This window comes from Nipponia nippon, unplaced genomic scaffold, assembly GCF_047370975.1.
Source record: "Nipponia nippon isolate SJK-2023a ecotype South Korea unplaced genomic scaffold, ASM4737097v1 scaffold_9, whole genome shotgun sequence".
NCBI lineage: Eukaryota > Metazoa > Chordata > Aves > Pelecaniformes > Threskiornithidae > Nipponia > Nipponia nippon.
Genome location: NW_028262413.1, coordinates 49272356 through 49296150, shown reverse-complemented (window position 1 = coordinate 49296150; position 23795 = coordinate 49272356). Strand labels below are relative to the sequence as shown.

General features: G+C 66.2%; 4 protein-coding genes across 12 annotated transcripts; all 4 read right to left on the bottom strand.

The window, feature by feature from the left end:
- Positions 1-42: 42 nt before the first annotated feature.
- On the bottom strand, positions 43-7534 carry VPS33B (VPS33B late endosome and lysosome associated). 8 transcript variants are annotated; one of them, XM_087744790.1, is made up of 23 exons: positions 7297-7531; positions 7048-7128; positions 6864-6922; positions 6607-6656; positions 6242-6309; positions 5965-6010; positions 5516-5610; positions 4992-5096; positions 4483-4579; positions 4184-4261; positions 3859-3932; positions 3345-3431; positions 3169-3259; positions 2847-2921; positions 2449-2513; positions 2302-2356; positions 2171-2217; positions 1744-1876; positions 1369-1442; positions 825-926; positions 605-680; positions 416-532; positions 43-187 (listed from the first exon to the last, which is right to left on the bottom strand). In XM_087744790.1, exons 1-23 carry the CDS (start codon positions 7516-7518, stop codon positions 108-110), a joined length of 1977 nt encoding a protein of 658 aa, XP_087600916.1. In that variant the 5' UTR covers positions 7519-7531; the 3' UTR covers positions 43-107. The 8 variants fall into 8 exon arrangements, 7 of the variants coding, with proteins under 7 accessions (XP_087600916.1, XP_087600915.1, XP_087600920.1 ...); XM_087744789.1 differs by having other exon boundaries at positions 6864-6925; positions 7297-7530; XM_087744794.1 differs by having other exon boundaries at positions 4992-5250; positions 6864-6925; positions 7297-7462.
- Positions 7517-9615, bottom strand: HDDC3 (HD domain containing 3). The gene is made up of 4 exons (XM_087744802.1): positions 9117-9615; positions 8398-8453; positions 8030-8270; positions 7517-7783 (listed from the first exon to the last, which is right to left on the bottom strand). Exons 1-4 carry the CDS (start codon positions 9226-9228, stop codon positions 7653-7655), a joined length of 540 nt encoding a protein of 179 aa, XP_087600928.1. The 5' UTR covers positions 9229-9615; the 3' UTR covers positions 7517-7652.
- TTLL13 (tubulin tyrosine ligase like 13) lies at positions 9398-22019 on the bottom strand. Of its 2 annotated transcripts, XM_087744786.1 has the most exons (14): positions 20407-22019; positions 19739-19869; positions 17900-18056; positions 17469-17612; positions 16272-16357; positions 15905-16130; positions 15185-15369; positions 14123-14311; positions 13470-13650; positions 12943-13140; positions 10941-11310; positions 9798-10424; positions 9606-9716; positions 9398-9536 (listed from the first exon to the last, which is right to left on the bottom strand). In XM_087744786.1, the coding sequence occupies exons 1-13, from the start codon at positions 20425-20427 to the stop codon at positions 9631-9633; spliced, it is 2601 nt and encodes an 866-aa protein (XP_087600912.1). In that variant the 5' UTR covers positions 20428-22019; the 3' UTR covers positions 9398-9536; positions 9606-9630. The 2 variants fall into 2 exon arrangements, with proteins under 2 accessions (XP_087600912.1, XP_087600911.1); XM_087744785.1 differs by lacking the exon at positions 17469-17612 and having other exon boundaries at positions 9798-11310.
- A 518-nt stretch (positions 22020-22537) lies between these two features.
- On the bottom strand, positions 22538-23780 carry GDPGP1 (GDP-D-glucose phosphorylase 1). The gene has a single exon (XM_087744800.1). It carries the CDS (start codon positions 23778-23780, stop codon positions 22677-22679), a length of 1104 nt encoding a protein of 367 aa, XP_087600926.1. The 3' UTR covers positions 22538-22676.
- Between the last annotated feature and the right edge of the window lie 15 nt (positions 23781-23795).

The window sequence follows — 23795 nt, the reverse complement described above, 5'->3', positions numbered from 1 at the left end:
CCCCGGCCCCTGCCCCCACAGCGCCAGGCCGAGCCGGAGCGGTGCCAGCAGAGAGGTTTATTGGCAGCGGGGGGCGGCGGAGCCCCCCCCAGCCCCAGCCCCTGGCCTCAGGCCTTGGCCTCGATCATGGCCTCCATCATCCGGGCGCTGTTGGTGATGGCGGTGGTCAGGAAGATGAACTTGCACCCTGGGGGAGAGGCCCCGCCAGTGCCCCGCCAGCCCCGGCCGCGCCGGGGGGCAGAGCCGGCGCTCCCGGCCGCAGACCTCGCCACCCCCTTCCACCGGGGCCTGGGCCCCCGCTGGCACCGAGCACGGCCCCTGCTCGGCCTCACGCCACGGCCACGGGAGCGCCCCGAGCCCCCGCCCGCTCCCGGCCCCTCGGCCGGCGGCAGCCCCCCGCCGCCGCGGCGCCTACCTCTCTCCTTCCCCAGGAACCGGAGAGCAGCGATTTCGGAGAAGGTGCAGCCCCCCAGGAAGACGGCGAGGACGACGCGCTGGGACTCCCAGGCGGGATTGTCCTCCACGGCGCTGTCTGGACGGGGCAGAGCGCTGTCGGACCCGCCGGCCCCAGGCCCACCCGCCCCCAGCCCGGCGCTGGCGCTACCTGAGACGGAAAACTCGTTGCCGTTGAGCAGCCGTACGACCTCCTCCAGGCCCAGCCAGCCCCGGCGCTCCAGCACCTGCGAGACGGGGCGGGGGTCAGGCTCGGCGCAGGGACACTGCCAGCGCCAGCCCCAGGCAGAGGGACCCCCGCCGGCCCCCCTGGAAGGCGGCCGGGGCTCGGGGGGCTGCGCGTGGTGCTCCCCAGCGGCAGGCGGACTCACCTGCTCAATGATCTTGCAGCTCAGGGGGACGTAGGCTCCGCTGAAAACATAAGCCATGTCCCGAGGCATTTTCAGGTCGTACTCTCCGTCCACCCGGGGGATCTGCAGAGACACGAGGTGCTCCGGGTACGGGGCCAGCCCGCTCCGGGCTTCCCCGGGGCCAGGGCCAGCAAACACACGGCTGGGGCAGGCTGTGCATCGGAGGGCCAGGGTCAGAAATGTCCCTTCTCCACCACCCCAGGACCCCAGGGGCCGCAGCGTTTGCAGGGGGGCGAGGTGAGCCCTGCCCCGGCACGGATGGAGTACCCGTTGCTCCACCGCGCTGGTGGGGCCCAGGGCAGGCTGGAAGCCTGCAGTGACTCCCTGTCCAGGGGAGAAGCCCCTCCACTGCCTGGAGCGGCAGCAGCAGCTCTGGGTCTGTGCAGTGCCTGTCGCGGGGTGCTGAGCCTGCAGACCCGGGAACGGGCGCAGACTGACCAGAGCTCTTCTGGCACCAGTGGGGACGTGGGCAGAGCAGCAGGGCAGCAGCCCCACGAGGACTTACCAACCCCAGCTTCTTGCTTATGGCTCGAAAATTGCTCTTCCTGGCCAAAGAATTAAACGCGTCTGTGATCTTTCCTGGAAAACAAGACAAGGCGAAACAGCTCAGAGCCGCTGGATGAAGCACAGCTGCAGGCTGGGCAGAGGGATGCGCAGAGCTCCTGGCTCTAGGAGGGACCTTGCGGCGGTGCCTGCCAGCCCCGCTGCCCCCGTGGGCAGAGCCCGCTGCCCCCTCCGTAGCACCGTCTCTGGGGACGTGCTCTGTGCCCGCAGCGCCCGCGTTTGCCATGTGCTTCCCGCCAGCTCTCAGGCAGCGGCTCCCGACGGGGCTGGTCTCTGCCTCGGGGCTCCCCGCGGCCCAGCGAGGGCTGGCTCTCACCTGCGGCGCGGTCCGTCACCAGCTTGCTGACTTTGCTCTCCACAGCCGTCAGGGTCTCTCCAGCCGACTGCTCAGTCAGCAGCCCGAGGCGTTTGAGGTTGTGGAAGGTCAGCAAGTGCTCAGGCCCGTAGCTCTGGGGAAGGGGGCAGCCGCATCAGCGCGGAGCCCCAGCTGCGAGCACGGGAAGGCGGCAGGGTGCCACCTCCACGGGAGGTACAGGCTGCTTAGAGCAACCCCGCAGGCAAAGGGCAGGGGCAGGCAGAGCTCAGGGCTTGTGCGGAGCCCGGGGCTGTCCTGCAGAGACGGCCCGAGCGTCCCTGGGGAGCGCCGCTGCCTGGTGCCTCGTGGCCAGCAGCAGCGGGGGGGGGGGGAGGAAGCCCAGTCCGATGCAACGCTTGCCCCGCTGCGAGCCCCCAGAGACGCTCACCTGCAGGTACTGGGTTTTCAGGGAGCGGTAGTCTTTGGGGATGAGACCTGTGGGGAGCACCGGGGTGAGCTCTGCGCCAAGCCGGAGGGCCCCGCTGCCGCCCCTCCCTGCCGGCGCCGCCAGCACCTCACCGTTCTCTGTGATGGAGAGGAGGCACATCAGGCGCAGGCTCTCGATGGGGGACACCTGGGTGGGAGCGGGCGGTGAGCCGCTGGCAGCCCCCGCAGCGGGACGGGGCGGCCGCAGCAGCGCGGCCCTCCGGCTCGGCGCGGTCTCACCTGCCGGTCAATGTGCTCCTCTATGAAGCTGGTGCTCTCGCGGATGTCGAAGCCCTCCAGCAGAGCTATGGGAGGGGAAGAGGCAGCGTCACCTCGCCCACCCACAGGGCTCTCGCCAGCTAACCGAGCTGGAGCCCGGGCTCAGCCCCCCTCCCTGAGCCCCAGGGAACGGGGCAGGCTTGCGACGCCGGGCCTCCTGCCCCACCGCACACCAGCCCTCCGAGGATGCGGCTCGACCCTATCTAGGGCCTCAGGACCCTCCCAACACAAACTGGAAGGACTGTGGTCACGCGGGGGGCAGCTGGGTGTGAGGCTGCCCAGGCCTGGGGCAAGCTGAAGCAGAGGGCAGGGGAGCGAGGACTGGGATGGGGGCAGCAACAGATGGGAAAGGCACTCACAGTGTTCAGCCTTGATCATCTCCTGGAAGTCCTGCTTGGTTTTCTTTTTCATGATGGACTCGCAGGCACCGATATCTGCACAGCCAAGAGAGATGGCCACTTTGGAGGAGTAACAGGCTCCGCATCTGGCTCGTCCTGCCAGCCCCACTACGGACACTTGCGTGAGCTGACAACCTCTGCTGTGCTGCCCGTGGCTCAGATCATCTGCCCCTCCTGGGGACTAGCGGGGCCCTCCAACCCCCCGGCTTTCCCCGGGAGCCCTGGCACCCGCTGCAGCGCCCGAGGGCCTCTCCCTCCCCGCTGTCCCAGCCCTGGCTCCTACGCAGGCTCAGCAGGCGATGCTCTTGCTTTAGTCCCTTCAGTTCCTGGGAGACAAAGTTCTTCATCTGCTTGATGTCCATGCCGCGGCGCCGCTGCAGAAGAAAGAGCAGCTGGGGCGGTGACTCAGCTGTGGAGGGACGGCACCGCGGGCATCCCGCACACCGGGGTGATACTCACGTCGTACTGCGCCTGCAGGTTCCGCGATTTCTGGCTCAAGAAGCCGAACACGCTGGAGAAGTGCTCGTTCCGAATCTGGCTGAAGACCTGCAGAGAGCACCGCAGCGGTCGATGCCGGGCCCCACGCCCCCCTGTGCCAGCATGGGCCTGGCCAGCCACAGCCCCCAGCCCCGCAGCGCCCGGAGCTGATGCTTGCCAGCAGCCTGAACAGCAGCAAGATGAGGTGGTGTCCCCGCCGGGGAGGTCAGTACCCCAAAATTCCGACTGGCCGGCACGACGCACCCCTGCCTGCAGGGACTCCGCCGGCTACAGGAGCCGAGCTGCACCTGCAGACCGTGTTTCTCCGGTCTCTGCGCCCTGACCCATCCCAACCTGTGCTCTGAGGCCCAGCAGCACCCGGCCACCCCCTGCCCAGGCTGAGGGGAGGGAATGCCCCACTCAGCCTCCTCCCGCTGCCACCTAGCACGCAGCGCGGGGGGACCCGCTTCCCCCAGGGCATGTGAGCAGGACTCACCTTGTCCTGGGCATTGAGCAGCACCTTAATGCTCTTGTCAGAAGAGGTGACGTCCGGCCCAAAATCCACGCTCCCTGCAGAGAAGGATGAAGAGCTGCTTTGCCCCAGCACTAGCAACATCCCGGCACGCGTCGGCCCTGCTGCAAAAAGCAGCAGAGACAGGCGACGCCCATCCAGCCGCTCGGTCAGACCGAGGGCCGTGCTCGCGGGCAGCCTCCAGCAGCACCCCGCACCAGGACTGTCCCCGCGGGGAACGGCTGCAGCGCGCAGGCCCTGGGTCTGACGATGCCAGTCTCAAACCCCATCGCCTCCCCCGGCGACCTACCGCACTTGATGCGGAAGGTGTCGTCCACCAGCCCCTCGTACACCACCTGGGAGCACAGTGCTGTCACGTAGTCCGTGTCTGCAACGAGAGCCGGTGCCCAGGCTGCCCTCCCGCTCCTCGCGCCTCGCCTGCCCAGCCTCGCCCGCCGCAGTCAGCCGCCCCGTGCCTCCGGCTGCTCCCGGCGCCAGCACAGGCTCTCCCTGCCCCGCTCACTGGGAGATCCTTCTCCGGGCGAGCTGCTGGCCCAACTGCTCCTCCTCGGCCAGCCCTCGCCCGCTGTCCCCCTCGCTCCAGCCTACCTCTGTCCATGAGGAAGACGTTGCCAATCTCAGGCTTCCTGCCCTGGCCGTCGCCCTCGCTCTCCTCCTCCAGGTCCCGCCACAGCTCGTAGCTCATCTGTGACGGACAGAGCGTGCCAGAGCCCCCGGGAGCAGCCCCAGCTCCCGCCAAGGGCCACAGCCTGCGCCAGCGCCAGCCCCTCGCGTGCCACTGCGGCGTACCAGCCGGGACACGGGCCTGGGTGGCCCACGGGGACAACGGCTGCAGCGGGCCTGGGGCTCACCGACGGCGGCTGGGCACAAGCGCTCCCCCCTCCAGGGCACGGGGTGCTCCGCAACCCCCCAGCGAGCAGCAGACACTGCCGTGGCTCCACCAGAGCCGCCTGGGAAGAGGCAGCAGCGCGGTGCCACCTCCGTGGCGACGCAGTGCCACACAGCTGATGGGGTTTGATTCCTGGCGAGCCGTACCCCTTACGGGGACCAGAGAGGCTTCCCCACGCACTGGCCGAGCCCAGCAGCGCGGGCCGTACCTTGGCACACCTGCCAATCCCGTAGGCCTTGCCGAAAGGTCCATACAGGGAGTTCAGTAACTGCAGGGCTCGAGCGACGGAGTTGATCCAGCGGTGATCTCCCTCCTGCAGGGACCACGAGACGTCGGGGAGCGAGTCTGGGTGGGAAACGACTGCCACGTCAGGGGGCTCGGCTGGAGATGGACTGGGGATGGAGCGGGCCCCGGGCTTGGCGCTTCCAGGAGGAACGTGCACAGGAACGTGCCGGGATGCCCTGAAGCTGCACAGGGGGGAGCAGAGGAGGGGCCGGCACAGGGGGGCCGTGCGCGGAGGAGGAGAGGCCTCGCAGCCCGTCAGAGCAGCCGCCGGCGGCAAAAGCCACCCTGTGACAGCAGACAAGGGCCTGCGGCAAGGGCCAAGGGGACTGAGCAGGACGTCGCGGATCAGCTCTCTGGACAAAGCTTTTCTGTCCCAAGCCCAACAGACGAGCGAGGGAAAGGCTGCTGCCCCGCAGGGCAGCGTCCCGGCAGCATCGTCCCACTGACCAGGAAGTAGTCGCGAAAAAACTCGGGCAGCTCCATGCTGATGATGTCTTCGTCCAGGGGGAGCAGGTAGAAGGACCATTCATCGCAGGTGACATCTGAGTGCAGGACAGGGGAAGGTGAGAGTTACCCAGCCCTCGGCAGAAACAGCCCCCAGAATCGGGCCAGCCCCGCAGACAGGGGCGTGGGGAGCAGAGAGACGGGGCCTTTCCGCGGGGGTTTGTGGCAGGACCCTCCCTCCTCCCAGAGGAAAGGCGCCGACGCCGCGGCGCGCACGTGCCTGCCTGCAGGCGGGCGGCCGGGCTCGAGGCAACCTGTGGTTCCTGCCCACGCTCCCGACCCTGCCAGCACGGGGATCCCAGTACTGGGATTCAGCGGGAGTTCTGCGGTGTCAGAGCTACCGCAAGGCAGCCCTCGTGAGGGAAAGGGGCAGGCACCGCGGCCGCGCTCACCACCAAAGACTCCCTCTTCCTCCAGCACCATCTCGCAAGCGTAAAACTGGAAGAGAAGAAGAGACCTGGCTCAGGGCCCAGACGGGCTCCAAGCACGCAGAAAAGACCTGGCGATGGAGGGGACCAGCTCATTCCCAGGCATGGCAACGTTTGGTTTTAATTAAACATTTCTGCGTTCGAAACGAAGTTTTGGCATCTGTAGAAGGGGTGGAAGGCACGAAGGCCGGGCAGGCACAGAGCGATGGGGTAGCTGGCAGCAGAGCAGGGTCAGACTGACCTTTTGGGGGCTGAAGATAATCTTGTACTTCCTGCTCCTCCCCGACATCTTGTCAGCATTGACGATGTCTAGGGACGAAAAACCGCGCGGACTCTGCAAATGCTGCCCACCCCCCTGAGGCGGCACAGCTCCTCTTCTCCGAGGAGGTCCAGGGTCCCGCATCTCGCAGGACCCAAATACCCCAGGCAGGGAGAAAATCCCTGGGCACAGGGCCCATCCGCCGAGGCTGCGGACTCGCCGAAAGCCCTTCTCGAGCCCACTCGGCACCGGCAGCCCAGGGCACGGAGCCTCAGCCCACGCCTGCCTGCGCCCACGAGGCAGCTGCAGCCCGCGCCTCGGCCCCGGCCCCGGCCGCTCGCACTCACCAGCGATGTACCTCATCGTCCTGATGCGTGGCCGGACGAGGAAGCAGAACCTGCCATTGGAGAGCGACGGAGGGGTGAGAGGGCCCCTTCCCCTCAGCAGCTCTGCCCCGGCACCCACCCGCTCCGGCGGAGCCACGACCCGAGCTGGCAGCGGGCAGAGGCAGCGGGGCCGGCTGCTCCGTGGGCCCCTCCGGCCGGGCCGGGCCGGGCTGCGGGGCCGGCGGCAGAGGCCAGACGGGCGGCCCCGCGGGACTCACTGGTCGCTGGCGCCGAGGGCCGGCCGGCTCTCCACCTTGTACAGCTTGTCCACGTCGTGCTGCTGCGGGGAAAGGCCGGGTGTGGGCAGGCGGGCAGGGCAGGCAGCGGGGGCAGGCGGGCAGCGCGGGCAGGGCAGGCAGCGCGGGCAGCGCGGGCCGCCGCCCGCCCCAGCCCCCGCGGTACCTTCAGGATGGAGACGCTGGCGATGCGGTCCAGGGGGCTCATCAGGTCGGCCTCGATGAACAGGTCCTTCTTCCCGGGGAGCTGCGGGCAGGCGGGCCGTGGGGCCGGCTCCCACCGGGGCCGATCCCCCTCCCCTGCCGGTACCGGACACCCCCCCCCCCCCGGTGCGGCGTCCCGCCGGAGCCCGGGCCCGGCCTCCCCCCCGCCCCGCCCGCCGCCCTCCCGGGCGGCCCCCGCCCCGGCCCGCACCTGCTCCAGCAGGTAGATGAGCTGATCCCGCGCCAGCCGCTTCAGGATCCCGAAGTCGGGCGGCTCGGGCACGTCGCGGCGGCCGGCGAAGGCCATGGCGGGGAGCGGCGCGGCGCACCGGAACGCGCGAACGCGGCCGCGGCGCCGCCGGAACCCCGCGGCGGAACACACACGTACACACGCACACACGCCCCCCCCCCCGCCGGAAGTGCGCGGCGCCATAGCAACGCGGAAGGCGGGACGCTGAGCTCTGCGCACGTTTATTGGCCGCCGCGCCCCGCCCCGCCCGCGGCTCCCGCCCCCCGCGGCGCCCGGCCCCGGCCGCTCCCCCCGGCGCCGCCCGCTGCTCCCGGCGGTCAGAGCTCCAGGCCGCGCTCCTCGAAGAGCCGCTGCAGCTCCGCCTCCAGCGGCGGGCTCGTCCCGCGCAGCCCGGCCACCACCCGCGCCGCCCACTGGAAGTACTCCTGCACGCGCTGCGGCGACCACCCTGCGGGGACACGCGGGGCCTGCGTCACGTCCGGCCGCGCGGAGCGGCGGGGGCACGGGAACCCGAGATGCCCCCCCCCGCCCCCCCCGGGGCCCGGCTCCCCCGGTGCCAGCGGCCGCCCCCCCCCCCCCCCCGGCGGGGGGGCCCCCGCCGGGCCCGGCCCGCAGCCGCCCCGCGCCCGTCGGTCCCTCAGCACCGGCCTGCGCCCCGGGGGCGGCCCTGCCGCGCTGCCGGCGCCCGCGGTACCTGCCGGGGTGCAGCGGCGGAGGTCCCGCAGGTTGTGCAGCTTGTCGGCCAGCTGCAGCAGCTTGGCCCGCGGGCTGCTGCCGGGGGCGCGCTCCACCTGCAGGCGCTTTCGCTCGGCCTTGGGCAGCGCCTTGTCGTCCGTCACCTCCTGCACCAGGCCCCGCACCTCCGCCCCGAACCGCTCCTCCAGCTCCGCCGGGCTGGTGTCCGTGTCCTCCACCGTGTCGTGCAGGAGGGCGGCCTGCAGGAGCGGGACGGTGGGGCCGGGGCCGGGGCCGCCGCAGCGGGCAGGCCGGGGGCTACCTGCAGCAGGCCGGGGGCTACCTGCAGCAGGCCCGGGGGCTACCTGCAGCAGGCCCGGGGGCTACCTGCAGCAGGACGATGTCGGTCACGCCGGCCTCGCAGGCCAAGATCCTGGCTACGCCTGCGACGCAGAGCGGAGAAATGGGCAGGGGCGCGGGCAGCTGCGGGGCGGCGGCGACCGGGGGTGACTGGGACCCGCTCGGGGCAGCGCCCGGGGCAGGGGGGACCCCGCGGGCACCTCCTGCGGGGCGAAGGGCTGGGGCCGGGGCAGGCGGGACGGTCCCAGGGCCTGGCACCCCCCGGGGCGGGCAGCAGCTCCGGTGGGTGCCGGCCGCGGCGGGGCAACAGCAGGGGGGGAGCCAGCCGCGGGGCTGGGGCAGGAGGGGGGTCCCGGGGGCTCCTTCCCGGGGCAGGAGAGGGGTCCCGGGGCCGGGAAGTGCTCTGGGGCAGGAGGGGGGTCCCGGGGTCGGAGGAGGGAGGGGTCCTGGGGCCTCCTTCCCGGGGCTGGGTAACGCTCCGGGGCAGGAGGGGGATCCCGGGGGCTCCTTCCCGGGGCAGGAGGGGGGTCCCGGGGGCTCCTTCCCGGGGCCGGGCACCGGGGTGCAGGAGCGGGGTCCCGGGGCCGGGCAACGCTGCGGGGGGGGGGGGGAGGTCCCGGGGGCCCCTTCCCGGGGCTGGGTAACGCTCCGGGGCAGGAGGGGGATCCCGGGGGCTCCTTCCCGGGGCAGGAGGGGGGTCCCGGGGGCCCCCCGGGAGCGGGTGCCGGTGCCGGCGGGGTCCGCACCGATGGGGTGGTTGATGTAGGGGGTGCCCTCGGGGTCCTTCCGCCGCTGCCCCTTGTGCTTCCCGGCCGCGAATTCCGCCGCCTGCAGCAGCGCCGCCGCCTCGGAGCCCATGGCGGAAGCAGCGCGGCGGAGGCGGGCTCCCCCCGGCCCTTTATTGCGCGCCGGGCCCCGGCCCGCCCCGGCCCCGCGGCAGCCGGTACAGCAGCGTGCCGTCGGGGGCGCGCACCTCCTCGCGGCCGCCCGGGGCCGCGCCCGGGGCCGGTGCGGCGCCCAGCGCCCTCTCGTCCTGCCGCAGGCGGCGGCGCGGCGGGGGGCAGCCCCGGCCCCGCAGCACCCTCCGCACCACCTCGGGGCTGACGCCGAAGCCCTGGGCCAGGCGCTGCAGCGGCCACTCCTCGGGCAGCTCCTGCCGCAGGAACCTGCGGGCACGGCCGCGGTCAGCGGGGCCCGGCCAGCGGGGCCCGGCCCGCCCCGGCCCCGGCGCTCACCGCATCTGCTCCATCGCCTGCCAGCTCAGCGTGCGCTCCGGGGCTCCGCGCCCCCCGCCCAGCTCCCGCCGCAGCCGCTGCAGCCGCGCCGCCGCCCGCCGCCGCCGCGCCCTGCGGGGAGAGACGTGAGCGGCCCGGCCCCGGGCCCCGGCCCCGGCCCCGGCCCCGGCCCCGGCCCCGGCCGCCCCGCACCTCTCGGCCTCCTCCAGCGCCGGGTCCGGCGGCTCCGGGTCCCCGGGCCACGCCGCCGCCGCCCGCCGCGGGGTCCCGGGCAGGAGCGCGGCCGCCCGCAGCCCGCGCCGCAGCAGCGCCGCCATGGCCGGGGACCGGGGAAAGGCGGGCGGGGCCGGCGGCGGGGCGGGCCCGGCGGAGGAGGCGCGGGACGGCCGCCGCGGGGGTCCCGGCCCCGGGCAGGGGCTCGGGGGACGCGGGGCCGGGAGCGGGCGCTCGGCCGCCCAGCGGCCTGGCAGAGGTGAAGCCGCCGGGGGCGAGCGGCGGGAGCCGTGCGGGGGCCCAGGCCCCGGTCACGGGGCGCGGGAACCGTCCCCGGCCCACAGCCGCGCTCCTCCGTCGAGCACCCCGGGAGCAGAGCCGGGCGCCGCGTCCCCGCTGCCGCGTTACCTGCGCCCGTCACGCCGCGAGCGTGCGAGGCGATGGCGGGGCGCGAGGCGGCCGCATGCTGAAGGCGGGCGGCGCAGGCGGTGGGGAGCTGCCGGAGCGCCGCAGGGCCGAAGGCGCCGTCGCTTGTGGCCTTCCCTGCGCTGGCTGGGGACCCCGGGTGACGGCCGCTGGCGCGGAAGGACGGCCTGCCGGCTTCCCCTGCAAGAGCGCAGGCAGAGGTGGGGGGCAGGCGGGCACCGCAGCCCGCTGCAGGGCCGGGGAAGGCGTGGGCAGCCTGCTGCTCCGCGGCAGGGCTGGCAGGAGGGTCCGCGGGCAGCAGCGGGCAGCAGCGTGGCTGGGGGCCGTGCCTGAGCATCTCCTCCGTACTCCCCGCAGCCGACGCGCCCCTCGGCTGTCCCATTCGCTGCGCTTCTGACCCTACGCTCGAGTACAGGGCTTCTCGCGCTCGCCCATCCCAGCACATCAGCCCTCGGTCCTGGGAAACCACCCGCTTTCTCCCTTGCCCCTGCAAATGGGACGCTACTGGCCTCGGGCAGAGGCTTCCAGCGGTCACCAGTTCCCAGAGAAGTCCCAGGGACCCTGCGCTCCATCCAGCCCACTCGCTCCTGCCCCAGCAAGCCCAGGAACATCCACAGCTCCCAGCCGCCTGCCCACGCCGCCAGCTCGCTGAGTTACGCCTCCCTGCAGAGCCAAAGGAAGGTAGCGCGTACTCACAGCCTTCGGCCTTGCTTCCAGCACCAGGGAGCCGCTGGCCGCTCGCCTGCAGCCCCGTGGGTTCGGCGCAGGGCTGGGGAACCGCTGCCGTCCCCGCTGCCTGGCTGCGCAGCCAGCCCGCGTTCTGCGCCCGGAGGCCCCGCCGCGCCTTGTGCTGCTCACGGTAAGGGATGCTCTGGCCTCGAACCGAGAGGGTGCCCGCGGCGGCAGGATCCCAGCCCGGGCCGGCCGGCAGCTCGGCGTTGGCTCTGGGGTTGTGTACCAACCGCCGTCCCCGAGGCCGGAGCGGGCCTCCCCGGAGCGAGCAGGGGACGAGCGTCATTAAGCCGTGGGCCTCCTGGCCCCCGAGTGCATCCCAGAGAAACTGCGGCTGGAAGGAGAGAAAGCAGCCGCAGCTTAGCTCCGGAGGCCTTGGCGAGAGACGGGAAGGAAAAGTCTTCTCTAGTCACCTACAGGCGCAGGCTAAAGCATCGCCCTGCGCTTTCTCCCCAGGCACGCCACAGCCACCGTCCCAGATCACATCATCTGCAGGGTCAGGGCAGCTGCCTGCCTGATCTGCCTGCGGCAGTGCCGAGACTCCCGCCCTCCGCCCGTAACACTGGGCTCAGCTGGAGCAGGGTTTGTGGGAAGAAACACCCGAGGGGCTGGGAGGAGTGCAGCGATGAAGGATCTGACCCACCCCCGGATAATCCTTCGCTGCTGAAAAGATTATCCAGATTTTAGGCAGAGTTTGCGGTTTCAGGTTCTGTTCTGCTTTGTCTGGTAGAGGAAAAGGCCGCTACCATCCGTTCTTGCAGATCAAATCCCATCTTAGACTTCTTTTGTTAAATTAAATGGACTATTTCCAATTTCTTGTAAGGTACTAGAAGACTCCTAGGTCCTCAATAATTCCCGCAACTCTGGTGCCTTGAGTTTGTCAGCATCCTTCTGAGGTGCGTTACCCTTCCAGCCGGGAGCAGGAGGCCTTTCTGGAAGCAGAGGGCATCACTGGAAGGCAACAGACCTTGCAGCTTTTCATGAATTGTGGGCCCAGAACTAGCCCTTCCCTGACACAGCAGGGGATGGCCACCGTCAGTGCTCCAGAGCAGCCCTTGTAGCCTAACGGAGCCCATGGAGAACAGACTGCAGGCTTCCTCCTCGTCTGGCTTTAGACCAGCAGCAGTGGTAGCCCGGTTTGGGAATCAGCGTGGTAGTCAAGACTCAATTTGAGACGACCGCGCGGATCCCCTTTCACTCTAGGTCCAAACCCCGGTCCCCTGGCGCAACCCTCTGCGAAGCCCAGCTTGCTCCAGCTGTGCACCTCGAGGGCCCGGGACGGGGCAGCAGCCCCGGTCCCCGCTGCAGCGTGCTCTCGCAGGGCGAGGATGACCAAAGGGGGAGCCCCAGGCCGAGGGCTGAGCCCCAGGCCGAGGGCTGAGCCCCAGGGGGCTCTGGGCACATGGGCTAACCTGTGGGGGGCTCCTCGCCTGCCCTGCCTGGGGAACGGCGAGATACCTAGGGAGAGGCGTTGCTTGCAGTGCAGAATTTGCCTAAAGACTTTCTTTTTTAGACATCCCTACGCTTCCCTTCAGTCCCCCTTTGCTGTGCGCTCCTTTACCACGCTCCCAGCACGTCAGTGCTCCTAGCCTACCAAAAAATGAATCCTGTTCAGCTAGGAGAATCACGCTACTGCCCTGAAGCAGCAGCTCCCACCAAGCTGTGTGCTGGGGACAGCAGCAACATCGGTGTGGGCTGTTCTTTGGGACAGCGGGCAGAAGGGTCTCCTGGGGAAGGGTGCTGAGGGGCTCTCTGCAGCCAGTCGGCACAGCCCCAGCACGCCCGTCTGGAAAGGGACAAAGTCGGTAACTGTATGGAAACCCACGGACCCAGACTATGTTGGATCTCATTTAACCGAGCCGCAGCAGAGACGCTCAGTGCCCACGATGCATTCCGCACGATCCTCCCGCGAATGGCTGTCTCCTATGTCGGCCTGCAAGGATGGATCTGGGCAATCTTCAGTTACCTGGCTCTTGGAGAGAACGGTGCAGGCTCTCTGGGTATCGGCTGGTCTGTCGGCTGTGGGGAGCAGCTGGGAGAGCTGATCTATGATGCCCAGGCCTCGGATAAGGTTCTCACGCTGCAGAAGGGCATGTACTCTTTTCTTCTCCTCGGCTTCCACAATATCCTGGGGTTGCATAGAGTCGTACCACATGCGCTGTGCCTTAGGAAAGAAAGACCTGAGTTACAGCAGAGCTGAAGCTGTAGTAACGTGCAAGAGAGAAAGCCACGGACTGCTCCAAGCCCTAAGGAGAATTACAGACTTTGGGGTGGAGTGGGACGAAGATCCCAGTGGGAGCCGCAACAGGGAAGGGACAACACTGGCGCTTGCCAGAACCGCCCAGCACAAGCTGTCGGCTCCCCGGACTTGATGAAGGGGAGTCCAGCCTCGTAGTCCTGCTCCTTGGGGGCCACCCACGGCCCAGCGCTGCTCCCGGAGCCACGTTATTGCCTTTGGAGCCCCACGGACAACCACTGACGAGAGCAAGGTACCTTTCTATCCCACGTCCTGCTTCTATAGGTGAGGCGGGTTGCAGGAGCTGTGGTTTTATTATGGATCTGGGATCTGTCCCCAGCTGACTCTCCATGCAGGTCGTCTTTCCTCTCCGTTTTCTTCTTCCTGGTAATAGCTTCCAACTTTTCTTTTTTCAGGCGGATTTCCTCCAGTTGCTGCCTGCGGTAGAACACCAGTCTTAGTCACTGGTTCGGTAAGAGCCATAATAGCAGAAGGCCATTACGAAGCCTTCAATCCGAGGATATTTTACTGCAGTCAGAAGTTCTGCAGTGAATAGACCATAACAGAAGCGTGCCGAGAAATGGGCCAGGAGTGCTTTTAAAAGAGACCCTCACCACTCTAAGAAATGCCCTTGAATTAGGCTGTGCCTAATTAGAAAGGCAGAGGGCACTTGTGACACGGCACCTCCACAGTCCAAAAGTCAATGCAATATTGCATTTGCTTCTCAAAGGGACACGCGAAGGGAAGCTGCTTTGCTATGGTGCCATAGCACATGCGGACTCCTTCCCTTCCAGCTCCCACCAGCTCACTTACCTCTGCTAAGCAGCAGAGTTGCTCCCAAAAGGGATCAGAAGCAAGTGGTCTCTACGCCACCCCTGTGAGGCGTGGGCTCTCCGCAGGAGCAGCGTACCTGGCACACTCCTCTCGGGCTTTGGATGACACCGTGTCCTGGAAGAGGGAGCTGCTCTGCTTGAAAAATGGCTCGTACTTCTCTGTTCCACACGCCGGATAAATGCGCCGGTAACCACCCAGGTGCGAGTTCTCGTACTTCTCTGCCTGAGACAGCCAGGCAGCCTGGTTGCTCTCCAGCTCCTCGCGCCTGCAAACCGGGAGAGAGCACAGGCGGGGAGCTGCGATGGGAGGCTCCAGGTGCCGTGCTGGCTGAGGGACGAGGGCCTGGCTAGCACTTTCCCCGTTTGGGAGGCTGTTTCACATGGGTGCGCTGCAGGGAACCAACGCAACCCGTGCTTCTTCATCCTCTACCTGTAGGGTGCTGGTGAAGCATTCCCAGATCCCTCCGCTGACGCCCTGCCCCTCAGCCTTTTCACCCAACTAACCCAGTTACAAGAGAAGTTCAGTTAAAACGTGCCTACCCGAGGCTTATCTGCCGCCCGGCGTGCTGCTGGGAGCTTTCCTCGCCAGCAGGGAGCTCGGAGCAGCCGAGGCTGCAGGGGCAGGCAGAGGACAGGGCTAACACGCTCAGCGTGTCTCCAGCCCGGAGTTCTCTCGGGTCTCCTAATTGAACTGGGAGCTGGAGGGAGCTCCTGCCTCGCCCTGCGCGGCAGCCCGGGCAGCAGGCTCGTCTAACATGGCCTCATGAAAGGACATGCAGACAGAGAAGGAGGGGAAAACCCTCAGCCCTGGGAAAGGAACCCTGCTCTGGAGAGGGTCACTGTGAGCCCAGGGATGCTGGCACTGCCCGTCGGACGTGACAAGCAGGCACAGCTCGATGGGGGTGACTCTGTGCGGGGCCTAGAGCACCGGGCGTCTCGGATCTCCCAGTGCCCAGAGATGAGCCCTGGCTCTTCCTTGCAGGATGCAGATGGCTTGGGAGATCTCTTCTCAGAGGCTGTATAGTGCCACGGCCTCTGGGAGCTTTAATTTGGAGGCAGCCAGCCTTGGTTTTATCCTGCTCCGCCACGCCCCATCTTTTCCCCCTGGGGACCTGCAGCACGATGGGGAAGAGCAGAACCTGGATGCACGGAGAGCCTGATGGGCCTGGAGGAGCCGTTCCTTGGCCCGCTGTTTGTCTTCCTCCAGCACCTTCCTTTTGTTACAGGCGTGCACATTTATCAGGTTGATGGTATCGCAGAGAAGAGCATCCTTCACCTCACGGTCTAGGCGAGAGTCCGTGGTGAAGCTGGGCGAGTGGTTCACCTGCCAAAGCAAGCAGCTAATCGGACCTGGCGGCTCCCGGCTCCCAGAAAGCGCTGCCAGCAGCCAGCTCGCTGGCCCCAGTCTGCCCCACCGCACACTTTCCATGGAAGTTCTTCCCTGTACCAGCGACAGAAAGCAGGAGGCTGCAGGCAGTGGCTGGTTCTGTCCTGCAGCGTAACGCCCATCCGCTCTGCAGGTCCTTCAGATCCCACAGCCTGCAGCGCTACAGGTGGGGGCAGCTATCATAAATTCAGGGTGCTGTTACGGGTCAAGGAGTCCTGAGGCTCAGGAGCCTCCCTGCTGTTAGAGAGGGGCACAGGGAACAGGCTCTTAGATCCCGCTCAGCCTGCAGCAGGTTGCTTGGCTACTTGTCTCCACAGCCTGTTTAATTTTGTGAACGAGGCGGCACTTTTCAATCAAACGAGTCCCGTTCATCCCACCACCCCTCGGTCTGGAGCCTCCCCCAGACAAGGCAGCTCTTGGCTATCTGCTGCTTCCAGAGCTGCTTCGGCACAGCAGGAGACTCCTTCCTCACCTCTAGCAGCCACGGCTTCAACTTTCTGTCTAGCAAAATATCAAACCCCAGAATCTCAAAGCAGGCGCAGCCAGTCGTGTGGTTCGGAAAGCAGCTTTGGTAATTGTGCTTCACAACAGGGTGAGCTGAAATAAGAGTCTTTATAATAATATCTTCAATATCTTCCCAGAGTTTTGTTGTGTTGTAGCTGTTATCCGTCATCCAGGCATTCAGGGTGGACAGTTTCCTGCGTGGAGGAGAGGAGAGGATGAGAGCTGACCTGCGATACCATGTTTGCCCCAAGAAAGGTGGAAGCAAACCAGTGTCCCCAGTGCAGCTTTCCTGCAGGATGTGCACGGGGCATTGCGGTACCTGGGCCAGACAATACCTCTTACTGCCCATCATGTCATCCTGGACGAAGTTTTCATTACGTTTGTTGATAGCGTAATTGGTCAAGTGCATGCAGATGTCATCCTGAGAGAGGAACCGCAAGAGACTTTCATTTGCTTTAACCGCAGAAGCGTAAATAGGAGCAGCCCCACTAGCGCTAATCCAGCCACCAGCTTCGCCCACTGCTGTCTCTTCTCTGTGGCGGTGGCTTGCAGCAAGGAGTTAATCATGCTGGCGATTCCCTCTCTGGCCAGAAGTTAGAGCTAACAGCGCCCTACCCTCTCCGCACCTCTGCCCTCATCTCTGGGGGAGAGCACAGGAGTCAGCGCCACAAATGCCATTCCAGCCGTGGCCTCGCCGATAAACAAGGGGCTCCTCAGGACAGAAGCTGCAGCAAGTTTCTGCAGATTCTTCCTCTCCCTTTGTTCACCCAAAGCAGAAGAGCTCTCCGAGTCACGCACGTATCAGTGAGGGAGGGCATGTACCCCTGCAGCTCTGGGACAAGGGGCCAGGAGCCCGGGGTACCTCCGGGCAGCCCACGACCGTAGCACAGCAATCCAGCACTACAGCCCATCTTCTGCTGGGATTTCGCAGGTTACAGACCCCTGTCTGGAGATGGGCAAGGCCAGACTCAGCACCTTGCTTTCCCAGTTCCCCTCCCTGTCTCTCCTAGGCTGCTCCAGTACCACCAGATAATCCCCAGGTCCCGCTTTTCCGCCCGAAGCACGGGCAGACAAGGAGCGGTGCGGACTTGAGAACGCTCATAAAGGCAAGAGGCAATAGGAGCGTTGCCCAGAAACGCCGTGGGGTCTCCGTTCTTGCAGGTTTTCAACACCTGACTGGGTGAAACCCCTCGAAACCAGATCTGAATTTATTGTTGACCCAGTTTTGAGCAGAAGGTTGGACTCGAGACCTTCCAAGGTTCCTTCCAAGCAAAACAACTCCATGATTCTCTGATAATACCAGTAAAAAGCCCAAACGTGGGGCCTGGGAGCAGATCTACTTCAGACATTCCTGAAATACCTTCTGTGAGGAGGAGGAGGTACAGAGGGAGGGGAGTACAGGAAGGAAGCAAGCTGGGTCCCATGAAACCCACCAGTCCCTGTCTTTTCAAGGTCCGGAACGCCCCTAGGACAAATGAGGGACTAAGACCTACAGATACTATGCGAGTGTTTTGGAAACTTCCCTTTTTTACCAGGTTTCTGCTGCTGGGATCGATGTACCTCATGGTGGCAAACCGGGCCAGACCCTCCTTGTAGACAAAAATCCTCAGTGGGTCACAAGATGTGACCAGCACATAGATACGCATGTCAAATTTAAAGCCATCAATAAGGAAAGGCTGTGAGAAAAAAGGCAGGAGCAAGCATGAGATAAAGAAACATTGCTAGGTGTGCCGCCGACTCCTTGGGGCTGGCTGCTCTGTCTGCACTGACTGTGGCGCTCCTCAGCAGCTCAGCAGTGGGGAGAAGGGCAAGCTTTCGCCATGCCTCTGCTGCGCTGCGGCCACCCCGGTGCCCCTGGCGGATCCAGGAAGACGCAGGGTGACGGACGCAAGGAGGATGCGGGACGCTGGAAGAGCGAGGAGGCTGCAATCCTCCACCTGTATTTCGAGACTGTCCCCGTTACCTTAGAGATGTACTGCTGACAGATCATATGCTCTCCGTGTTTGATCTCCTCCGGATTGCGTGTTATGAAGATACCCCTCCCTTGGCAGCCGCTGTCTGGCTTGCAGATGAATGTCCTGGTTTTCCTCGCACGTCTGTAGGCCTGGAAATCTCCATAGCTGTGCAAGGAAGGGGTGACTGTTACAAGCTGCAAAAACCAGCCTCGGAACTCTCTGGTAACAGTTGGGTACTCAAACTATGGTGCCGTGGGCCCGTACGGACCAAACTCCTGCAGCAGAGGAATAGCACACCTATTCCTGATCTACAGGAGTTACACACTGGCCCGTGTGTGTCCTGACAAAGCTCCCCTGGTTCCACCTTTACTGGCACGCATCTCCGCCTCTGCCGGCAGGTTGGTAGGAAGTGCTCACCACTGCGCGTACAGGAGCCAGTGAGATTTTGGCTCTGCTGCCAGAGAGAGAGCAGGAGAAAATAAACAAGGCCTGGCTACAAAGGAGGAGGAGGTCACAAGTCTTTACATCCCCTTTTATGCCAGCTCATCAGCCAGCAGGCAGGAGGCCAGAGCGTTCGAAGCAGGGCGCAGAGGCTCGCGGGCTGAGCGCGCCTATCACGTTACACGGCTGATCTTCACGAGCAGCTCCGGCGGGAGGACGGTGCTGTGAAGAGCCAAGCCCATGCGCCAATCAGTTATTTTGCTGCAGATGGAGAAGCAGTGTCTCCCTTGTGGGCACCACATTTAGGGAAAGGGAGAAGCAAACAGGACAAATCCCCCAGAACGGTGCCAAGAGCAATCCCAGTCCAGGAAATGCAGCCTGGAAAGAAAGACGAGGGAATTAGGTCCGTTTTCTCCAGAAATGGGAAGACTGAGAGGACACGTGGCAACAGCCCTCCTGGACATGACACGCTATTAGCAAAAGGCAGCAACCCGCTGTTCTCCCAGGCCAGTGCAAACGGGACAGGTACTAAGCGCTGACCTTTCAGCAAAGATGCTGTAGGTCAGATATTAAGAAAATCATTCTAATCGTGAGGAGAGTTCAGCTACAGAACAGGTGCCGGGAGCCCTACGTCGAGGTCTTCAGGAAATGGTGAGAATAAAATCTGTCTCAGAATGGGTATCCTGTCTCCTTACAACCACCCAAACCTCCAGTGCTCTTTGGTCTCTTTCAGCTACGTTTCTGTCCTTCCTTGCCTGTACCTGATCAGAGAAGCCAGGCCTTCTGCCCCAAAGCTTGAGTAATTCGCTGATGGCTTACGTCTGCCTGTATATGTATTAGCATAGTGACCCGCACTCTCCCGCTACCCTCCGCCGTCAGGGTGCTCTACTGCAGCTGTCGAGACAGCCATCGCAGCCGGTGGGGTGGGACCGCCTCGTGCCCCCATCCCGTGCCCTTCCCGGGCGAGCGATGGGCACGCCCCAGCCGGTGGGGAAAGGGGCTGCCACGCTGCTCTGCAGTGGCCTCTCCTGTCACCCTGAGCTGCAGAGAGACCTTCCACCGAAACACAGATTTATGCTTCCCACTCGCCCGCTGCCCTTTGGCTTTCCGGGTGGGTCCCTCTCCCCGGATTTAGCCCTTGGGCACGCAGTCTGCCCGGCAGCGAGGCGCACATCGCAGAGGACGCCGTTCCACGGGCTAATTCAGCCTAACAGGAATTAAAGATGTGTGAAACGAGAAACGTCTCTCGACACCCCGTCCAGTTCCAGGGAAGGTTACACAGCCCCAGACCAAGGCATGAGCTCTCGGAGAGGCCCCCCCATCCCAGCCCTGGCTGCCAAGCACAGAGGCTCCCGCTTCCTAATGCCATACCCCTGTTCTCAGCTGCATTAATGCGTGTCACTCACTCAGCTGGCAGGCACCAAGTGCGGGGAAATATATTGTACTCCTTGGGGAAGAGCCTGAGCATGCGGTTAAGGTTGCGAGCCAACAAGTCCTTACGGCAGATCTCTATCATGCCTGGGAAATGGTTGATTTTCTGAAAGAGGTGCAGACGAAAAACAGAATCAGTGAAGGACCAGCAGGGATCCTCCTGGAGACCCGAGGAAAGCCCGCGTGCGGAGAAACGGGCACGCAGAACAGGAAGCTGGGCCTGCGGTTGCCTTGAACGTCTGCTGAGGGACAAGATTACGCTCACAACTGCTTTATCTGCACTTCACCAGTGTGATTTATCTGCTTGTTCCATCTCAGCCCTGAAGCTCTCCCTCCCTAGAATATCACAGCTTCAGGAAGGGAGCCGTTTGTCATCAAGAACCATTTATTTCACGCTGCATTAAAGGGGCTGGCAGCCTTCCAGTTCATGCTGCTGACTGCCAAAGTGTTGCTGATGGCACCGTACCAGAGACGCAACAGAAGTAAAGGCCCGCGAACCTGCGCCCTCGGGAACCGACGCAGAGGAGGGGGCACGGGTGCTACTTCTGTTTCATTCTGCAACACGTCGTTCCGCCAACAGCCCCCGTCTCACCCTCCCTCCTCAGCAATTCCGGCTGGGCAGCCTTTACCTGCGGGGATTTACCTGAAACCGCTTCATTTCCATGACGCGCTCCAGAGAGACCGAGTAGTCCGTCCAGTACACTGTCCACTCCTCGTTTTCCCCCGCTTCTTTCAGCCCGCAGCACTGTGCTGCCCGCCGCACTGTACCAAAGCAAGCAGATGACAAGGGGCCGGGCAGAGGATATAAGTACCAGGGACTGTTAAATCCCCAAAGTCACCAGGGACGGAGCGTGGAACGAACCTCTCCAGGCTGCAGTTCCACTCTCAGAGATGCCAGGTATTGGCGGGACCCCTCAGGAGGCGTCAGAAATGCGAGCTTTACCCGGCTAAACCCACCCAGCCCCTGGCTGCAGGTGCAACGGGAGCTGCCAGCCCTGTAACTCCACACAGTCGGGGTCCCAGAGCACCTCCTGAGCTACAGCAGGCTTGAACCCGCCCTGCGTCTGACACCACGCGGGCAGATGCAAGTCTTCTGAAGGTATGAGTTTCATCTTCGAAATCAAAAGCTATTTGGCAGCAGGACACACAAGCTGTGGAGCAGAAGGTCGCTGCTGGGATGGTTTGTGTCAGCGCCAGTTCTCAATTTGGCCTCTCGCAGGGCTGGGGGGAGGCGACGAAGGTCAACGCACGCTAGGAACCCCTTGCAAAACGGTTCTGGTGGCTGTGGCGCCTGCGCTGCCGCGCCACCTCCCGCGGCGGGTCCCGTCCGCCTCCCCTCACCAAACCGCCCGAGCACAGCCCTAGGCGAAACAGCGCCCGCCCCTCCACGTAAAAACTGCGCTCCTCACGCTGCTGGCCAGGCTGTGACCTTCAACAACACAAACGTGGTTGCACTGCTAAAACAGTCGTTAGCAATTTGGCTACTAACACCCATCAAATGATAGGAATCTGTTAAGATACAGCTCGTGGCAGCAAAGAAGAGCAAGACGGGAGAGCGGGCCAGCTCCCTGCTGCACGTCACTGGAGACGGACGGCAAAGGGAGAGGTTCCGGGTACCGGTCCTGCCTCTTCTTTTAATGTAAAGACGTTAAATGGCCGAGAGCTCTCACGTCACTTCCCCAGGCACGGGTACCAGTCTTGCACTGTGACTGCCCCTCGCTGGGCCCTTCTCACCGATTTTGGCAGGTCCATGGCAAACGCAGGCGTGTGGGGGCGAGGGCTTGCGCATTTCGTGTCTCTTTGAACCAGAGGGCACCTCAGTCCAAAGTGTGAAAAACTCTTTTCACAGGGGCCCAAGTGGCTTGTAACTGATAAATACGTAAGCCAAAAGGAACTGCGCAGTGGAAATTCGGTACCAGCGCTGCTCCCGGCTGAGCGGGCACCCAGAGGGCTTGCCATCGGCGGGCTGATCCGACAGGCCACCCTGCAGCATCTCGGACTCACCGCTCTCGTACTTGCAGCTGGTCAGGTTGATGGAGGGAACACTGGAATGGAAAGAGAGGACAGAACGGGCGCTCAGCGAGGAACCGGGGCCCCATCCCGGGCGCCGCCGGGAGGGAGGCAGGCAGCTGCGCTCCCGCACAGACCTGGGGCTCTGCAGAGCCACGGGGCAGATCTGCGCTGGAGCGGCAGGGGCTCAGCAAGGCGCGGGCACCCGGCAAAGCGGGGTCCTGAGCCCGCGCCCGCCTCGGACGTGTCATGCTTAGGATTATTGGGACAACTGAAGGGAAAGAGCATTTATTTTCGGATTCAGAAAGTCCCTGGAAAGGCTCTCCGGGGCCGAGGAGTGCGGGGGCCCGGCTGAGCATCACCTGCGGGGCCGTGCGGGGCTGGGCCCTCGCTCCCGCCGCCCCGGGGGGAACAGGAGCGAGGCGGTGTGGGCGGCGGTACCGCCGCACGCTAGCAACAGACAGACAGACAGACAGGCGGACAGACTCCCCGGCGGCACACGGGCACAACGGCCCGCCGGGGGCCGGGGGGGGGGGCTGCGGCCTGCGCGGCCGCCTCCCGCCCACCGCACTCGCCTGCGCTTCCTCCGCCTCCTCCGCGGCTCGGGGCCGGGGGGGGCGCCGGGGGCAGCGGGCCGGCCTGGGGACACCGCGGCAGCCGCCTCCCCGCCGGGGGGGGCTCCCGGGGCCGGGCCCGCCGCCCCGCTGCCGCCCGCCGCCATGGCGCCCGCTGCCGGGGGCCGCCCCGTTCCCATGGCGACGGGCCGCAGCCGCGGGCCGCAGAGGCTCCGCGCGGTCACGTGGCCAGCAGCCGCGCACCCCTCCGCCGGTCAGCGCCCCCTGGCGGGCGGCGCCGGCCCCGGTGCGGAGGCGGCCCCGGTCCCGGTCCCGGCCCCGGTCCCGGTCAGCCCGCCAGCAGCCGCGCCAGGTCCTCGCCGAGGCGCAGCAGCTCCGGCTCCGGCAGGAGGGGCTGACGGATGACGCGCAGGGCCTCCTCCTCCGTGATGTCCCGGTAGAGCGGCGCCGCCGGCAGCGACAGGTAACCGGCCAGCTCGCAGAGCGCCACGCTGAAGGCGGCGTCCGACTCGGCCCCGAAGCTGGGCCTGCGCGCCCACAGCAGCACCCGCAGCCCCCGCCCGCTGCCGGTCCCGGTGCCGGTGCCGCCGCCCGCCGCCCCCCCCGGCGGGTCGCCCCGCGTGGCGAAGAGGTTGCAGGCCAGGCCGCTGTCCGCCAGGTGCTCCGCCGCCCGGCAGACGTCCCGGGCCACCCGCTCCAGCTCGGCGGGGCCGGCGGCGTAGAAGAGGAAGGCGGGGGCCGGGACGCCCCGCAGCAGGCCCGGGCCGCCCCGCGGGCCCAGCGGCCGGGCGGGCGCCGCCTCCAGCAGCAGCGGGCGGCGCAGGTAGAAGGCGTGGAGGTGGAGGTGGTTGACGGAGGCGCGGCCGCCCAGGCCGTTGAAGCCCAGGCGGAAGGCGGGGCTGGCGCTGAGCAGCGCGGCCTCCAGCGCGGCGCGGAGCAGCGGGGCGGTGAGGGCCTGCGGCAGCCCCCGGCCCGGCTCGGGCAGCAGCAGGACGTGGCCCCGCTCCAGCGGGCTGGCGTTGATGGCCACCAGGAGGTGGGGGGGCGCGGCGGGGCCCGGGCCCGGGCCCGCCCGGCGCAGGCGGAGCAGCCCCTCGGCGGGGCGCAGGCGGCCGAAGTGGAAGGCGGCGGGGTCGAAGGGCTGGCGGAGGCTGCGGACGGGCTGCGGCGGGCGGCGCTCGGTGCCGCGCTGGACGTTGAGCTGGGCCACCAGGCGCATGGGCCCGGGCAGGACGCGGGTGGGCAGCGGCCCCAGCCGGTACCGGAACAGGCCCCGCTCCATCCGGTCGTCCCAGCTCTCCAGCAGCGCCCGGTCGAAGCGGGAGGGCGCGGAGCCCGGCTCGTCGCCCCAGCCGGCTCCCTGCAGCACGAAGTCCTCCTCCCCGTAGACGAAGTCCTGCGGGCCCGGCTCCGCCGCCGCCGCCGCCGCCATGCTGCCGGTGTCCGC

Bases quoted from the DNA above. Each gene is read 5' to 3' on its own strand.
- VPS33B (XM_087744788.1), bottom strand. From the start codon at position 7,518: ATGGCGCCGCGCACTTCCGGCGGGGGGGGGGGCGTGTGTGCGTGTGTA. The intron at 4,580-4,991 runs GTACGGCCCGCG...TGTCCGTCACAG, and splicing joins GGATTGGCAGGTGTGCCAAG to ATGAGCTACGAGCTGTGGCG. The intron at 3,432-3,858 runs GTGAGTCCTGCT...TGCTCTCTGCAG, and splicing joins TGCTCAATGCCCAGGACAAG to GTCTTCAGCCAGATTCGGAA.
- HDDC3 (XM_087744802.1), bottom strand. From the start codon at position 9,228: ATGGGCTCCGAGGCGGCGGCGCTGCTGCAGGCGGCGGAATTCGCGGCC. The intron at 8,271-8,397 runs GTAGCCCCCGGG...CCGCTCCTGCAG, and splicing joins CCGACATCGTCCTGCTGCAG to GCCGCCCTCCTGCACGACAC. The intron at 7,784-8,029 runs GTACCGCGGGCG...GTGTCCCCGCAG, and splicing joins CCGCCGCTGCACCCCGGCAG to GGTGGTCGCCGCAGCGCGTG.
- TTLL13 (XM_087744785.1), bottom strand. From the start codon at position 20,427: ATGGAAATGAAGCGGTTTCAG. The intron at 13,651-14,122 runs GTACGCTGCTCC...GTTCTACCGCAG, and splicing joins GCCCGAGAGGAGTGTGCCAG to GCAGCAACTGGAGGAAATCC. The intron at 11,311-12,942 runs GTAACTGAAGAT...CTCTCCTTCCAG, and splicing joins CCGTTCTCTCCAAGAGCCAG to CCGCAGTTTCTCTGGGATGC.
- GDPGP1 (XM_087744800.1), bottom strand. From the start codon at position 23,780: ATGGCGGCGGCGGCGGCGGCGGAGCCGGGCCCGCAGGACTTCGTCTAC.